General features: G+C 39.4%; 1 protein-coding gene across 1 annotated transcript in view; it reads right to left on the bottom strand.

Moving 5' to 3' along the window:
- Nucleotides 1-1,201: 1,201 nt before the first annotated feature.
- LAMA4 (laminin subunit alpha 4) overlaps nt 1,202-18,416 on the bottom strand; it is a 132,008-nt gene continuing 114,793 nt past the window's right edge. Inside the window, exons 29-38 of the mRNA XM_050949407.1 lie at nt 16,548-16,712; nt 15,101-15,254; nt 13,683-13,873; nt 11,042-11,231; nt 10,061-10,216; nt 8,191-8,350; nt 6,834-6,964; nt 4,352-4,445; nt 3,878-3,997; nt 1,202-1,689 (exon numbers count right to left, since the gene is read on the bottom strand). Of these exons, the coding sequence (XP_050805364.1) occupies nt 1,544-1,689; nt 3,878-3,997; nt 4,352-4,445; nt 6,834-6,964; nt 8,191-8,350; nt 10,061-10,216; nt 11,042-11,231; nt 13,683-13,873; nt 15,101-15,254; nt 16,548-16,712 (1,507 nt within the window). The 3' untranslated portion in view covers nt 1,202-1,543. The remainder of the gene's footprint in view (nt 1,690-3,877; nt 3,998-4,351; nt 4,446-6,833; nt 6,965-8,190; nt 8,351-10,060; nt 10,217-11,041; nt 11,232-13,682; nt 13,874-15,100; nt 15,255-16,547; nt 16,713-18,416) is intronic.

Raw genomic sequence — 18,416 nt, 5'->3', positions numbered from 1 at the left:
TGCTCCGTGCATAAGCACCCCGAGCATGCCGTCGCTGCTTCACTTCTCCCGCCTCCCAGGCTTGTGGCACCTAAGCTGATTGGCGCCGCAAGCTTGGGAGGCAGGAGAAGTGAAGCAGCCACGGCATGCTCAGGGAGGAGGCAGGGCAGGGATGAGCTGGGGCGGGGAGTTCCCCTGCATGCTGCCCCCCCCCTCACTTGATGCAGGCGGCCCTCCCCACGCTCCCCTGCCCCAACGCCCTCCACCTAAATGCTGGCGGCAACCAGAGTGGCCAAAGATCCGGCTGCTGCGGTCGCTGCTGAAGAAAATGGCGCCCCCCAAATGCCAGTGCCCTAGGCAACCGACTAGGTCGCCTAAATGGTTGCACCAGCCCTGTCCATGATGCACTAGATTACGCTAGGTCCAGCAACTGCGGTACTTTTCCTTCTTGCCTCTGAGTAGTGGCCCCACTGGATGTGCTACCAAGTACTGTGTCAGAGAAAGGTTAGCATAGCACACACACCAATGATCTCACAAGGGGTGAGTATTACACTTGTGTGATGGTGTTTCTCCAGATGCTTTGGGATTGATTCTTCTCTGGTTTACACAAGTGTAGATCAGGAGTAATTCTGCTGAAGTCAGTGAAATTACTTGTTATACCACTATAATCAGGTCCTGGATCTTTGTATATTTATATGTGTATATTGGATATATTAAAATTTAGATGAAAAATGTAATAAAAAACTTTAAATTTTGAAAATTTCAATCAGTCCTTACACACACACGTGCACCCACACTCTGCTTCCTATGTGAGGCAGTTTGTCCTAAAATTGTTTTGTGTATGTAAAACTATTATGTATATTAAAAACAGTAAGTCCTGCTTCACCTCATGCTAGGATTCAAACTATTACGTGGTGTCAGATGGGAAAATCACTACAAAAGGGTTCCACAAATTAATCTGGAAGTGGAAAGAAATGGGTTCTAATTTTTCTACTGTTTCCAAAAATTCCACGGTCAGCATACTCCCATTTTAGCTGAGCAAAGAATAAATGAGCTCCATTTAAAACAATCTTGCACACAGTGATTTACACAGTAAGTCTATTATCTAGCTTTATTCTTTAATGCATATTTGCAATTCTTTTCAAGTTAAACCAAAGTTGGTGACCCAGGGCATTTGTATGGTGTGGAATGAAATGATTTAAGGTCTCTCTGGAAAGCAACATATTTAAAATCATTTGCCTTTATTCTGTAATCCATCAGCAATTTCATTGACAGCGTGATAGGGCTTGCTACAAAGATACTGTAAGAATTGTGAAACTTGTTCTTGTGGTTTAGTAAGAGAATTGTAGAAATAACATTTCTGTTTATTCTTCATGTCTTTTGTTTGCACACATAGAAATTTCAAGTGAGTGACCCTAAGCATAACTGCTTTATCATATAAAGCCCATGGATGATATATTTTCATTTTCCCCCAGCAGCAGTAATGGAATAGAACATGGTTTCTTTTGCTTGTTTTTTTCCTTCAGTTCTGTAAAGAAGTTTGCAGTGTTGCTGCTGTGCAGTATCAGGCTGTTGGACATGTGTTGATGCTCACAGCACCACTGACCAGAGCTGCTTTACTGAAACTCACTGGCTTTCCATCAATCACAAAGTTACGAATGCAGCCAGTGAAGGAGTTGCGTGTGGTCAGGCTGGACGTTAGAAGGGACTCTGGAAGAACCAAAGAAAAAGGAGAATTAGAACAAATGACGACAGAAGTACCATTTACAACAATTTTAAATAAAGCTGGCTGAAAACTGGGGAAATGATTTTAAAAATATTTTGAAGTTGTTTCTGTATTGCAGGTTTGAAATTGACCCATTTTCTGTTTCTTGAAACATGGTTCAGGATATTTTTTACTGAAATTATTTAAAAAAATCAAAATCATTTATGAAAAAACTTCTTTTACCAAAACCAGGGTTTTGAGTAAGACCAGCTCAAGTTTTAGCAAAATTCCAAGGGACCAAATCTGGCTCTCTGGTACAAACAGGCAATCTCAAATATTTTTATTTTGCAGATAGATTTTAAAAGAGACCCCAAATCAGTAAAACAGTATTAATAACAATACTTACCTTTTTTATAGCTCTTTCCATCAGTAGGTCTCAAAGCAGATTACCAAGGAGGGTTAGCGTCATTAACGCCATTTTATGGATGGGGAAACTGAGACCTAGAGAGGTGAGGCAACTCGCCCAAATGGCCACTGGCAGAACGGTGACTAGACACCAGGTATTCTGAGTCCCAGTGCAGTGTTCTATTCATTAGGGCACCCTATGATATATCTTGGGTATAGTCAATACAACAAGAAAACTGGAATAAGCCTAATTCTACTGTATGGTTTTGTATGGGGTTATCAATCAATCATGGTTTGTGAAACTGCCTGATTTAGTATCATGATTATTACAGCTGGTCAGAAAGTGGAAAAATATTCCCCTCATTTTTAATCAAAATTTTAAAACAAAATTTGTCTGGATGGAAGTTTTCTGATCAGCTCTAGCAACTGCAAGATAAGTGATTCTTGAGAGCTAATCAGTCTGCCTAGTACTGCAGTTTAGGGCCTTAAATTTGGGCATTGGGTGTCTAAGTCCCTCTGTAGATCTGAGTCTAATTTTGTAATTTCATGTGATATAACTAAATATAACCAAACAAAACAGACACATAAGGGCAAATGTGTTATCTGTTTACAATACTATATCTACATTCAGTTTTATGCTTTGTTTGTTGTAGTGAAGTTCAATATTGGATACTTCTGTTCCAAGATGAGAATAATATCATGGAGTCCATATGTAATGTCTCTTTAGTATTTTATAGCTAATGCAGAATTATAAAGTTCTGTTATCACAGGCCAAAACAGCATTCACAATTACCACATTTTATTACTTATCAGGGTAGTTTTTATGATAATTGTTTAGAAGTTCTAAGAAAATTCCAGTTTAGAATTAAAGAGTGAGCAAGCTTGTGCACAAAGCTGTGGTTCCCTTCCAACTCATTCCCTCCCCCTCATAGTGTGGGATGAATGAGAGCTTCACACTGTTAAACTACTAATCTAAGATAAGGAATATAATAATATAATTGTATTGTTAATGCTATTCTTGATTGACATTCATGGCACAGAGAAATAATGCTACCAAAGAGAAATGCAGATTTTACAGAAAGTGATTTAAAAGTCAGATTACATCCTGATGACTACAGTTTGCATATGAAAGCACAACAGAGTACTGAATAATGAAAGTAAATAGAGTACTGAATAATGAAAGTAAATATAGTAATCTTGGCCCACATTACACAGATGGTCTGAGTCACAAAGTCACATTAACAGACATCTGTGCATTGGATATGGACAGAATAAGAATTTCATGTTGTATATTCAATGTTCAAGGCAGTTGTTGCTTGGAAGGAGCCTAGCAACACAAGACCTGGAGACTAAAGCTATACGGGAATTGGAATTTCTGTCCCATAGAAATTTCCACATCCCCTCTTCTTCCCTCCCCCTGCCCCCCTCTCCCAAAATCATTACAAATTGGAACAAAAAAATTGGAACTGCAATTTTTTGTTTTATGGGGCCAGCAAGCCAGCTCTCCAGATGCCCAGGTGGTTCCCCAACTATCTCCCCAACTGCCTGGAATGTTTAGATTCCATCAAACCAATATTTTCTGGTGGAAAACTGTTCTTTCACCTCTTCCTAAGCCGTCAAATTTTACTATTAGGTCAGTTCTTCAAAATTTGGGATTTCGTGAGGAAAACAGAGAGCACAGAGGAAGGGTGATTTTCACTATCTAGAAGAAAACTAAACGTTTCTGTTTCTGTTTTAAACTGTGTTGGCATTTGGGTACAAAGTTATAACAATGCTGACAAGTCTTACCTGGCACACCTCCAACAAACACAGGCTCCTTCTGGTCAACTGCTTTTGGATTTAGAGGTCCTACTACATGGTTTACCTCAGAGTCCACATCCAGCTGCACCACATTAGAGGCTCTAATAACTAGAATGCAAAGCAAAATCTTGTCAAAAAGAGCTCTAATGATAAAATATATCATTTATGTTTTGTATGGTATCTGAAGATGTCTATTTGATCTGCTGTACAGTATGGGCTAGATTGGCCCTTGTGTAAGCCTCCCTTGGCTTGTAGACTGCAGGTCCAGGACGCGCTACTGTCCTTGGGCATGGACTGCTTCTTTCATGTCAATTTGCTTTGGGGACCTTTCATCCCAAAGCTAGTGAGGAGTTGAAGGCATGATCCCTATTCCCTCTCCTCTGGCCCATGAGAATGGACAACCATGGAGGGAGGATCAGGTTCCACCACCCTTCACAGTGGTAAGATCTGAGATTTACTCACCTGCAATTCTGTGCCACATGCCATCACAGAGACTTTGTTTTGGTGTAACTGAGGTTGAAAAGTCTCTGATTCCGTTATTCAGTTTCACTATCACCTGGGGAAAAAGACAATGTAATTCATACTGTAAAATCTTTTTTTATTCCCCGCCCATCACTCCCCCCCCTTTTTTTTTCACCTGTCCTTGCACTAATGCTAGGTTCCCACTTTAAACATTTATAACTTTAAAAGTGATTTGAACCATTTTCCTTTACGCTAATTCTTAAGAGATCTTTAAAATGAACCACATTTCAAGCTTCTAATTTCAGCAGTTTTGGCAACATTTGTGTTCTGAACACAGAGAAAGATTTTTGTTTTGTTTTTTACCCTTTGTTAAAAAAGAATCTACCTCGGCCAATTTCACTCAGATTTTCAGAACTGCTGCCTTATTTTTGTATTACTTAGTGCTTACTACTACACAAACAATTAGTAAGCGATAGTCCCTACCCTGAAGAGCCTACAATCTAAACAGAGAAGACAGACAAAGGGTAGGAGAAAAGAAGTATTGTTCTTTCCATTGTATAGATGGGGAATCGAGGCATAGAGAGCTCGAGCGAACTGTCTAAGATCACAAAGGACATCTGTGGCAGAGCTAGGAACTGAACCCAATTCTTCTGAGTCCAGTGCCTTAATTGCAAGCCCATCTTTTCCCATACAGATTGCAATAGCAGTTGTGGAGCAGCTCTGTCTGTGGCAGACTGCAAGATTCCTTTGGAGGACTCACAACTCATGCACATACAGCCCATTTACTCGAGCTGTGCAAAGGTCCAGAAATTGGCCCTTAGGATATGTCTGCACTGCAACTGGAGGTGTATTTGCAGCTCAGGTAGACGTACATGTGCTAGCTTTGATCGATCTAGTACACTGAAATAACAGTATAGCATGGTGGCATGGGCAGTGGCTCAGGCTAACTTCCTGAGTACATACCTAAGTTCTTGGATGGGACTGTATGTGGGCAGCTAGCCTGAGCAGCTGTGGTCACACTGCTATTTTTAGTGCACTAGCTCAATCAAAGCTAGCGTATGTATGTCTACCTGAGCTGGAAATTAAACCTCCATTGCAGTGTAGATGTACACATATAATATTCACAGGTTGTCCACTGAAAATGATTAAAAGAAATCACTCAACTTTCATTGTAGAGGAAATGCCAGTGATAATTAGGGAACATTTTTATTTTTCTCTGGAGAGTACCAACATAAGAAACTGCAATAAGCTTGATCCTCCGTTTGCTTCCCCTAGGCCTTGGCCAAGTTTATGGGCTTCACTAGCAAAATCGAACTCAAAAGGCTTGGGGAAAGGGTCTACTGGCCTAATCAAGTGGTCAGGTGAGCTGATGGTGGTGAACTAAGATGGGTGATGGTTTAAAAGTAAGTGAAAAGGGCTGGCCATTCTGGTTTATCTGCTGTAGAAGTGTCTGTCAATAAACGAAACAGAAAGCAATTCTCAAACGAGAGCATTGATTATGTGCTTAAAGAAAATCACATCAGAAGAATATAGCCATTTGCTAAGGAGGTAACTGCAGGACCATTTTGGTGAGGGTCACCTATGCCTTTCCCTACCCCATCTCATCTGTGACTCCCATCTATATTATATGCATAGTAAAGATCACACTGGACCAGTCATGAATAGATCCATATGTTAGCAGTGCCATGACAGCGACATCATATGCAGCTGCAAAAGGCTCAGAGGTTAATGTCCCCTGTTAATTTATAAAGATCAAAACTTGTTACAGCTCTATCCTCCATGCCTCAGTTTCCCATCTTAAAAGTGGGAGAAATTATTCTTTCTTTCTCCAAACATTTGTCTGTCTAGGAGCCTCTCTTATTATGTGTATATATTGCATTTAGCACTATATAACCCCAGTTTTGGTTGGGGTCTCCGGGTGTTACTGTAATACAAACAACAAGCAACAACTGTTTGGAGACTTAATCTCAAGCCCACTGATTTCAATTTATAGTTTTCCAGAAGCCTGGGTGGGGGGCTCTGATTATCAGCCCAAGAGTCGTGGGAGCACCCCCTCAACGTGTCTGCTAAAAAAGGATGAGCACAACTCAGATGTCTCTTTTAAAATGCAGTAAATAAAAATGTATTAACTCACCAAGAAAATGAAATCAAGTCACCTTCCTTGTAACTGTTATACATTTTTAATATGCAGATGGAAGAGTGTCAGTGTTCCTCTTCCCTTTCATCTGGACATTAAATATTAATTGTTGTTGCCAGTAAAGTAAGTTGATTTGATATTGACTGATAAATATTTATGTACATTAATAGAAGTATCTGGGTTGTGCTTAACCTCTTCTTGTTTAATGGGGTAATATATTTAGGAGAGAAAGAAGATTCAAGGAATAGTAAGTTTGTTAGACAAAAGCTGCATATAGCACTGAATCCAAGTACATTGTAGAGGGAACGAGGCATAACAGTTAAGAAAATGTGACCTTCCTCATACCTGTCCTTGTTTCATGTGCATATTCAGGTACTCCCCATTCACACTGTGACCATGCATTAGGATTCCCGAACTGCTTCGGGGGCGTATTTCAAAAACAACTTCAAATTTCAGGCCTAAACTGAAGGATTCATCTGAGGGGAGAAAAGAGAGTAATCACACAATGTTATTTCTATACCCAGATTAATTGTGAAACTGGACATCTACTACATTGCAGCATACAGCTTCTGGTTTTAATATCGTCACAAATATTTTAGTCTTGAAGATACTTTTTAACAGCAAAAGGGAAAGCAGAAAATTGAGTTGTTCTAGGCAATTTCGCCCCCAGGGCATAAGCTTCACCTCATGCAGCCTCCTCGTGTGAAACTGACTTGGCGTGAAATTCTGCAGTTCTAACTCAGGCCATGTCTATGCGTACAATGCTGCAGCAGCATAGCTGTACTGATACAACTGTACCTCTGGAGCGTGTCTGGTGAAGATGCTCTATTCCGATGGGAGAGAGCTCTCCCCTTTGCATAAAAACCCACCTCCGCGAAGCTCTCCCACTGACATAGCACAGGGCACACGAGTGCTTATGTCGGTGTAACTTATATTGCTCCAGGGTGGAATATTCAGACCCCTGAGTGACATACATTTTGCCAACGTAGGCTGCAGTGTAGACATAACCTCAGGCAGTGGGAGTTTTGCCTGAGTAGATACTGCAGGATTCAGTAGCACTAACCCCATCCTCCTGAGGCAGGCTGTGGAGCGGATCAGAAACAGTCAGCAATCTCTCCTACTATTCTCTTGAGGTGTTGTGGCCCAGCTTCATCCTCTGCTTGCCTAGTGCCTATTGGCACAATTTGTCCATAAGACACTTCCCAGAACAGAATACTGTTTCATAGCCTTAAATAACTTAAACAATTTTGTTATACATACTGCTAACCCACTTCATGACATACAGGAAATCTTTTTATATGCCTTTTGAGTTAAATATTATTTTGTCACTTAAAAATTCAGAGGCAGATCCTCAGCTGGTGTGGATTGTTTTAGCTCCATTGACTCCACTTCCCCATAGTGGAAAGAAATTAAAAATTCAGAGGCAGATCCTCAGCTGGTGTGGATTGTTTTAGCTCCATTGACTCCACTTCCCCATAGTGGAAAGAAATTTGACATTAGTTAACTTGTAAAATATAATTTTTTACATACTGATATCCTCCACACCAACATTAGGTAAAGGATATATTGTTGAACTGATGTCTCATGACTCCCTGCATAGTGATGATTAAATTAAAAAAAATCTGCAACTAGATAGGTACCCAACTCTCTCATCCACATGTGAAGTCTTATTATTGGATACATTTGTTCAGTCGCACATTACCAAGAATTACATATCCTCCTTCTGATGAAAAGTATGTTCCTGCTTCTGATGGCCCTTCAAAGCAAGGAGTCACACTGAATGTCTGAGAAGCAGAAGTGATTGATCTTCCGTTGAGCTGTAAATTGCTGAGACAACCATTAAAACTGTAGACTGAGTTAATCTGAGGAAACAAAGTGAGTGATTATTAAGTGAAATACTCTTGGAAGGAAAATAAATCTTTTGTCTTTCCCTTTTGATTCAGAGCTCCAGCTGGGGTTGTTTATGAATTGTAGACCTCTGTTTCTCTGTTGCACCATTTCTGCACTAGGCAGGGAACAGGGAGGGGTAGAGGTATGGGAAGGGACTTTAAACTACCTTTGTGCTCCTCTTACTCTGGGTCCTGCCTATCCCCTGGTGTCAGTTAGAGCAACCTCAGATAAGAGCTAACTTATGCTCTCATGACTTTCTCTGAGCTTTGGAAAACAAAGAATAGATGGAGCACAGCAGCAGGGCTCCAGCTGCACCCTCTTGCCTCTGGGTGAGGACAGGGCTACACTCTCCATGTATGGCAGAGCTACTACCTTGGTATGTGCACCTAAGGATTCCACAGGAGGAATCCTTCTTGCTTTGGGTTTTGCTTTGTTAAGTTTTTGCTCTTCAGCACCCTCCAATGTGTCTCCAATATGTAGGGCAGACTCTTGGCCTTCATGTAGCTATGTAAAGCTCTCAGGTATCAGAGACAACAAAAGTGAAAATCACTGCCTGCTTAAAACCTTCATAATTTACATTTATATCACAGGCCATTATTCTTTATTGCTGTGACTAACAATCAACACCATGAATGTTTTTATCTTAGCTTTCCCTTAGTAAGGTCTATACTCACCTACACATCCACCACACACCCTCCTACCCAAATTACTAAAAGAAACAAATACAAAAATCCTCAAAGCCAAGCTATTTTATTACCATCTGAGAAGGAAGAAAGTGAAGGAGGGCGTTATTGATATCTTTAGTTTTTACAGTGTTAAGAAGGCTCTCAGATACAATGGTGATGGGGGCCATAGAAATTAGATTAGATTAGACAAAACAGACAAATAATCTGGTTATAATCATGCTGAAAAGAGTTCTCAGGGTATTGTAGCACATTTGGTTCTTTTGCCACTGAATCGGCTGGGGTGATGCATTTTTGCCAGATTGCACTGTCTTATTCCTTTTTTTTTTTTGTTTATGAGGAAGCAGATTTGAATAAATGGCAAAACAAAATTTCCCTATTCCCTCACCCCTGGAAGCACACACATTCTTTGTATTGTACGTAGAGTTTATTGTAGGCAAATGGGAATAATTTTTGTGGGAGCCTCTTGTTAAAATGTTAGCAGCACCTCCCTGGTGTAACTCTACTATCAAGTAGTGCGGTTTTGCTGGGTAACTTCTTTAGAAGGAAAATAAGTAAGTCCTAATCCTTGTCTGTGGAGAAGCATCTTTGAACCACTCTGCAGATTCAAAGCAGCTCTAAAGTCAGTTTAAATAGCCATGTGAGAGGGATTGTCCCATTTTAGAGGGCTCTTCCAGTGATGCAGAGCTGGCAGAATGATTCCTATGCCATCTTTTCCATTCAGCCTGCATAATGGGCATGACCAGAGGAAAGGGGTGTGACTGCTACTTCTGTGGTGCTCGGTGATCCTTGACTGCCATAATGATCACCTGGCTGTTTTAGGTTTTGCCACGGATCCAGCCCAGTACATCACCAGCCCAGGATTCAGGAACACAGTGGTGGCTTAAACCCACCTTTCACCTCTGCCCCAGATTTGTCCTGTGGGGTCTTCAGCCACACCTGAGGATCGAGGCCAAAATGTACATTAGTAATTTCAGATATAATATGTGTCTATTTTACCTGGATATTTTTTACAGCTTTTCCTGGAGCCACACCCCCTATATAAAGTGGTCCACTGACTTGCCATGTATTATCAACAGAAGGAAGACTTTCTTCCAATACTCGGAGACCATCAATTATCAAACGACCAGTAGTTTTTTCCCGAACAAATATCACCTTGAAAGGGAGAAAATGTATTCAGCGACAATTTTAACTATTGAAGCAGATGATAATGAAACTGCTGAGGAAACATAACTGTATAGCAGAAGAAGATAAGAACATGAGATAGCAGCAGGGTATTAGAGAACGTTGTCTGATTCAAAATTTACAAGCTGGCTGCACACTGGCTGTATTTAAACTGTTAATCTTCTCTGTTGGACAACTGTCTCCTCCCACATATAAAAGGCTGGCAATGAAAGTCTTAACATTTTGTTAAACAAAATAGAACATTGTATATAGCCAAGATATTTACAGAGACAAGGCTAGTGAGGTAATATCTTTTTTTGGACCTCACCCACCTTGTCTCTCTAATATTCCAGGACCAGCATGGCTACAACAGTGCAAAGAATATATTTACACATACATATATATCTTATATTACATATATAGTTCACATTTAAGGTGCCCTCACTACCCTCCCAGCTCCTTTGCCTCAATACTGCTTCAGATCACACAGCCTTCTCTCCCAGTTCTAAGCCTTTCCAAACCTTGCTTGGCCTCACTGTTCTGATCACCTCTGCCTCTTCCACTTGACGGATTACTGTAACTGACTAAACTCCTTAGCCCCAGTTAATGACTTGGCAAAATACTCAGATCTACAGAGTGGATTTTAAAATGTTAGCAGAAATTTCTCAGCATATAGGCAAGTGTATGTGGTTATGGACAAAGACTGACATCCCCATGGAAATGAATTGTCAGATAAGAAGATTCTCCACTATGGTTTCCTGATGCATGTATCATATCATATCATCATCATAACATCAATCACTTTCTTCAACTTACATTATGCCAAAGCCCATCATTGTACTTCTCTTGGCTTTTAATCCTTAGCTTCTGATGACCAACATTAAACATAAAAATCAGCCGGCCATGGGCAACAAAAAGGGTGATGAAGTTGTTTTCCTTTTGATCAGATGCATAAAAGATCATTCCATGAGATGAGTGAGTTTTCAAACTAATGGAAAACTGTGATCTGTCAAATAAAAACGTCATTTTAGTAACAGAGCAGATGTGATTGAAGTCACCATGCAGAGAAGGAGAATTGAGACCTGTCCCCTTATGGCAGAGAATGTATTCCATGTTTATGCAAATTATCTTTTAGATGTACAGTCTATATGGTTGTTTGAATAGAAGGCAGAACTGATACCAAGCAGAGGAAAATCCATCTCATAAAGAACTCGTCTTTTGAAAACCAAAACCAAATCCTAAGGAGTGAATAAAATCAATACAGATCAATCACAAAGAAGTATCTACACATTTCTTACATGCTGTGACAGAGTGGTGGGCTACAGCAGCTAATCCAGCACTCTGATCCCTGCAGCTTCAATTAGTTGCCCTGCACACACCGGAATATGGGGAACTGTGCCAAATTGATAGATTGAGGCTAGGCGGGAGAGAGTTTAAAGCTAATTACCTCATTAACTCGAAGGGACCAAGGTACAGGAAGAAAGTATGAAAAGGGGGCAAGAAAGGGGAAGAGCTGTAGGCTAATAGAGCCAAGGCCACAGGAGATCTCTCCTCTGCTTGGGTCAGAAGCTTTAGAGTTCCAGGATATTCGTAAAGCTGCTGTACAATCTGCAAAGGTGGTGGACATGAATTTTATAAATAAATCACTGTGTGTTTCACCTGAAGAAAGTCTCCGAATTGTTTGGTTGGAAAGAGGCCGGAGTGGACCATGCCTGCCACATCCCCGCAGTATTAAAATAGAAGGTGTAATTGCCACAATGCTTAAAATGTCATCTACACTAGGGCTCCCAATATGGCAAGCTTGGGTGACTTAGTATAGTGGAGACCTGAGTGTTCACTAGTCCGGTCCTGTGTGTTACAGCACTGGTAGTGCTGAGTTCCCGCTCTCTCGCACTTCTCATTTAGTCCAAGGGTTAGCTTGGCACCGCTCAGGATTTTCTGTCAGATTTGTTGAAATGCTTAATATCATATACACTTGCCCACAAGGATATATTTTAAAATGTCAAAGTCATGGGTATTTTTAATTCACATTAAAATCATGAAACCTATGACTTCCATGTTAATTTTTTATAAATACATAAACAAATGCAGAATTAGGGAGGAAAAGAATTTGGGTTCCCTTTTGTTATTGTCTGTCTCACATGTACTACATTTTGAACTTCAACATCAAGGTTGCAATAGTTGTTTGTAAAATACAGAAGTAAACCAAATTCAATGGCTTCATTGTGATTCAGTAAATGCCATTCTTCCCTCTGAACCAGTGCCCCAGTATGTTTAGGGACCACTGTGTTTTTGAATCTGATGGTTTCTGCATAAACATTAAACCAAGATCCTGATCCCTTGTGGTCATAGACTATCACAGGGGTAGGCAACCTATGGCACATGTGCCGAAGGTGGCACGCGAGCTGATTTTCATTGGCACTCACACTGCCTAGGTCCTGGCCACTGGTCCGGGGAGCTCTGCATTTTAATTTAATTTTAAGTTAAACTTCTTAAACATTTTAAAAACCTTATTTACTTTATATACAACAATAGTTTAGTTATATATTATAGACTTATAGAAAGAGACCTTCTAAAAACGTTAAAATGTATGACCGGCATGCAAAACCTTAAATTAGAGTGAATAAATGAAGACTCAGCACACCACTTCTGAAAGGTTGCTGACCCCTGGACTATCATATAGCGTTTTCTGTGAGAGTATGAGCATTAAATATCCTTGCCATGCAGACTGAACTAACACTATATAGGGAATTACCTTCATTACCTACAATTCCACTGCTGTATGAATAGGACATGGTATCCGTTGCTTCATGTGCTAATCCACCATGCAGTGCTTCTAGACAGCTGCCATGTTTCACCCAAGAGGTGACTGTACTTCAGTGGCTGGGGGAGTGATTGTTATATAAATACATTCATTTCAGGCCTTGCAATTCTCCCTGATATCATTATTGCTTATGTGTGCAGAGGGAGACTGTGATATAGTCTGTGGTTGGACATGTGCTTTTGGAGGGAGTGCATTATGTAAAGAGATAATATTGTAATAGTATTAATATTGAGTCAAATCCTGCATTTCTGACTCAGGCTAGACTCCTATAGAAGTAAATGGGCATTTTTGCTGAGTATTGATTGAGTCAGGACTGCAGGCTTTGGCCTAAGACTTTTTGCATTGTGATATCAGAGGGATGCAGCTCGTTTGCTTGGAGATTTAATATATTATTATTGCACTAGCATCCAAATTGCAATAGGTGCCATACAAGCAGTTAGGAAAGCACAATTTCTCCAGATACAAAGCAGATGAAGAGCCCATGAAAGGGATACAGGATATAAGCACAATAACCAAGGTAATGGCAGCAAGTACATCTTGTTAGTTCCAAGTTCTTTGTTTGTTTGTTTCTGTGGCTCTTTTTCTCTGAGAGTAAATGGTTTTTATTTCTCAGGTCACTATGTGATGCTTTACCTGTCACTGAAATTCTTTGGTATGTGGTCAAACTCTTGCCGGCTGTTTGCTATTCCTCCAAACTGGTTTGCATGTTCAATTGCCGTGGGGTTCTTGGACAACTGGCAGTCAGGGTCTCTTTGCACACTCATTTCTTGATCTAAATTTTTGAGGCCAGTTGCCTTTGAGGTTCTTTCTTTTTCTCTTCCCACCTTCATACAAAGAAAGCCATTAAACAAGTGTTTAAAGTGGGTGTGTATGATGAGCAGAGACAATACTGTTTACCAACTGGCAAGTAATATTTTGCATTGCTTATAAAAGTATCTAGAGTTGTTCCAAATCTAATCAATATATCTATTCCCAAATAATTCTATTGTATTCAATTTTCAGCTCCATGCCCACCACTGATGCAGAGAAACACAGAATTTTTAACTGCTTAGCCAACATATAATGGCAATTCAGATCTTATGAATTTGCCAGCCTGAGCCCCTTGTGGCAGTCTTCCCCCCTTTTAAGGATGTGAGCTCTGCTGCAGTTCAGCATAGCATAGGACCTCAATCTCAGAATACTGGATTAAGGTTAACACTCATTTACATCGATGCAAGTTGTTTATACTAGGTGGAGTTGCATATGTAGCTGAGAGCAAAAATTAGCTCACTGCCTTCACTGCCTTAAGACTAAAAGAGGAAACAGGAGAGGGAACTTTCTATCACACTTTTTAGGAGACCTCAGAAATTTTGTTTTCCAATTCTACTAACTAGGAAAGAATGATATGACTGTTCCCTGAAGCTGAGGCAAATGCTGCCCTGTAAATGTCCAGCAGTAGAAAATTTACAGTGGATTGTCCTTTTATTTTTGTTATAAAATCAAACAAACAAACCAAAAAACCCAAACACGGTAACAACCCCAAACAAAAACTAGCAAATTATATAACTGACACCTTTTTGATCCTTTGGCTAAGAGATCAACTGTAGTTTCAGTTTAGTATCTAAGTTATTGTTGGGAGAACTTGCAGAGGGTTGGATTTGACATGTTCTTTCCCATCTATAACTACTATAATACTACGATGATCTCTGACTTTTACTACATCTTTTGGTATATCTCCTTTCCCCAGATAAACCATTGGGCTAGGCATAAAGAAGTCATTTTCATTAGCAGGTAAAAGTGTCAGTATCTGGTAGAGCATTTTAAAAGTTTCCTTTAAAAATGGGTGAAACTATAATGAAAAAAGTCTTTGATGAATCTTGGAATCTGAAAAATGAGACCATTTGTTGGAAATTATGAAATATTCAAAGGGGCCAAGTCCCATCCTCTGTTATTTTTCAGATGTGTCTTGGAACCACAACAATCTGGCCAGCCTAGGATCATGAGGCAGTATATGTGGATTTCGGCAAACTGTAAATTGATTTCAGAATAGTCACAAGTCAGTTAGTGCTAACTTTTTTATTATGGCTTCCTTTGGCTTTTGAAGAGTTCTTTCCTTTCTTATGGAGAAGGGCAACTGGAGGGGAGTCAACAGGGCATCCATAAAGAGAAGTTTGGATCTTCTCAGGGTACCGCTGGAAATCTTCCACTTCAACCTCTCGATCCAACCTGTGTTTCAAAGGGGGGATAATGTTAAGAATAACTGACTGAGGTGTAGCAAAAATAGCTTTTTAAAAATAGAATTGAAAAATAATTAAAATATCCAAATTAAACTAGTATAAAATATATAACTTTTTCACTTGTTATCACCAGAACAACCAGAGAGATCTTCTTATTACAAGTGAAATTTTAGAGAGGTCTGTGATTTCAAATCATGGGAAAAAAGTTGGGCTGATTGTATATATAACATTTTGCCCAGAATAAGGGGAGTGCATAGCTGTGCTGACCCAGAAGCAAACTGACCTTGCTCCATTGGGGAAGCAATCTGCGAAGGACCAATTCTGCTCTGCACATTTCTCAGGTGAGCAGACATGTATGGGGGAAATGGAGCTGAAGTTCTACCTTTTCCTAACAGTGCAGGAAGAGGAGTAGCTGTTCTGTTCTGTTCTGTCCCCTCCTTGGACTGTGACTTGTGGTGGGTGGCTAGTGCAGGGCAAGAGGCAATCTTGTTCTAACTGATATACACATCAGTCCAAGTTCCCTGTATGAATCACCGTCTTGATAATCTGATTTTTGGAAAATAAATCTGACTGCATTTAAGTTCATAGTTACTAGTGGGTGGGCACACACATCACAAAACACTCTTCGAGCTGGCATTAGTTGGTATCCTTCTTGGCAGTCTCAGCAGAGAGGATGAACAACCCTCTCACCCACACACAGATGGTCCTTCGAGGCTAGCACAGTGGTCGGACAATATGTGCAGCTTGCACAGCTTCTGCCTGTCTTATATCTGTGCTATTCCTAAACAAAGGATTTCAGTCTGCAGGACTCTCAGTCCGGCACCATTAACCAGCAATGCATTTCAGAAAAAAAATCTAAATAGGAACATTTTGCAAAAGATTTAGATCCACAAAGCCAAACCATTTCAACAAGACCAAACTCCTAGCTCTGAGGCTTTGTGAGACACTGTTATATCCTTTTATTACAAAGGTAGAGCTGTAAATTACATTATACAAATGTAAATTATTCTGCAAATTATACATTGCACCAAAGGAATTAGCAGGTATGGTAATGGCTGAGTTACCTCCATAGTTATTTCCACTTCAACAGTTTTTTAATGTCGAAGTGCAGTTCTGAGGCATTTCATAGTAAATTAAAGAAAAAGGCATTTGTATACATTGGGTAACCCCACAAAATAAGGTAAAATATTTCATTGTGAAAATAATCAGTTCTCATTGGTTTTTATTTTCTGTGTTGTCAGACACAGACTGTTTGATGTGTACTGTTGTGGATGTTACATACCTGATGAAGTAGGCATTGCTTATACACCCAGTGAAATTGGCATATTGAGTACTGATGGGAGAGCCACCAAAGTAGAACTTCTTGGCACTTGCAGGCTTTTGCTCTGTTTTGTCTCTAGCTGGATTCTTTTTGCTATGTTTTTTGTCATCTACTATTAGCTCATATCTGCAAAGAGAAATTTTCCTTTTCAGAAACTGATTTTGAAAGAGTTTATTCAGAGTTATTACACAGTGTGTTCCCATAATGCTGAACTCAGCGTCTGATTCCCTAAATGGCAATATCAGAAGACAACCTATTTCCTTCCAGCTATGTAATAAATGGCAGTGGTATTAGCCAGTGTGGTAGCTTGGAGTCCAATAACCAAAAGCTCCAGTGAGATCTTTGAGATACTCCTGATATTCAGAAAGCAACAGTACACTATGGCTAAGACTAAATAAACTAATTGATCACTAGTGAAAGGATGGAACACTATATGGGAAAGTGAGATACCATACAGACATCATATCATTTTGGTATTTAAGATGATATTGTATTGCTTAAGGGTAATCAGATCTCATTCTGCAGCATATAAACTAATTGCAGCAGCAGTCAGGAAAGATTTCACCTTTTTAATGACAGACTGCCTATATTTGGAGCATCTGATTCAGGACTGGAAGGGTTAGATATTTATTGGTAAATGTTAAAAAGCGTTGATTTCACCATGCACAGACAAACCGACTAAAAAATGTTCATCTATAATAATTGCAATTTACAGATAGACAAAGTAAGAAAAAGGCTGCTTGAGAACTTATTAGAATTTGGTTTAAGACTTTTTACTTTGTATATTTTGACATGTGATGTTGACAGTTTGTGTTTCAGTGGTTATAAAACTTTTTGAATCTCAGTGTTGATTATCATTAAATAATTGTTGTCTGATCCCACCATAGTCTGACCCTCCATAATTTTCCAAAACTGTGAACGTTTAAATTGATAAAAATAAAAAGGTGCGTAAAATAAACATTGCTATTATGTCAAAATTATAAAAAAAATCAAATTCTGCCAATTATAGATATTGGTCAATATCAAAAAAAGAATACTGAATCAAACAGACCTAGGTTCTGATCTGGTATGACAGATCCTGAGGTCAAAATGCTCATTGCAGTATGTCAGTCCTCATGATGACCATTTCAGGGCTAAAGTTTCAAAATGTGACCTGTGCACACATGTAATTTTGAGAACAATTTTTCTTAAATGCCATAATAAATTACAGAGATCACACATGAAAACCTCCACTTAATGCACGAAAACTTTGCAGGCGAGAGCACAGAAAGTATGTGTGGAATGATTTCCTCTCGCAGAGTTGCATATGCACATATGAAGACCTGGAGGAAGACTTTTGGATAATTTGGCTTTCAAATTACAAAATATTTTTTTTGACTTAAAGTACAATGATGAAATAAAACCTTCAAGGAAAATGTTTTAAGATTTATAAAAAGTGGATGTGTTGACTCACTCACTGCTGCCATCAGAAATCTAGCATGTTTTTGTCAATGCTAAAAATATGAACGTTTCCCCATATAGCTATATAATGACTTTGAGTAAAGATACCTTGGTTAATTTAAGTTTTTACTTTGTTTTATCTAGGCAAAGCAATCAGCCCTTCTGAAGAATTAATCACGTTAGTTTTTTTAAGGCACTTTTACAGGTGAGTACAAAAAAAGTCAATACAAAAATTTACAAGAATATTTTTTTCAAAATGTTAGTAAAAAGACCCTTCCAACTCCACGCCATGATTCAGCCATTTGGATTTTGGGCTTGTGTTTTTTAAGTAAAGAAGTGATAATCTCTTGAAATAGGGCATGCTGTGAGAAAAGCTCCTAAAGTAGGGGC

This window comes from Gopherus flavomarginatus, chromosome 4 (genome assembly GCF_025201925.1).
Source record: "Gopherus flavomarginatus isolate rGopFla2 chromosome 4, rGopFla2.mat.asm, whole genome shotgun sequence".
Taxonomy (NCBI): Eukaryota; Metazoa; Chordata; order Testudines; family Testudinidae; genus Gopherus; species Gopherus flavomarginatus.
Note: the sequence above shows the minus strand (reverse complement) of the source record. Positions and strands in the feature narration are given on the sequence as shown.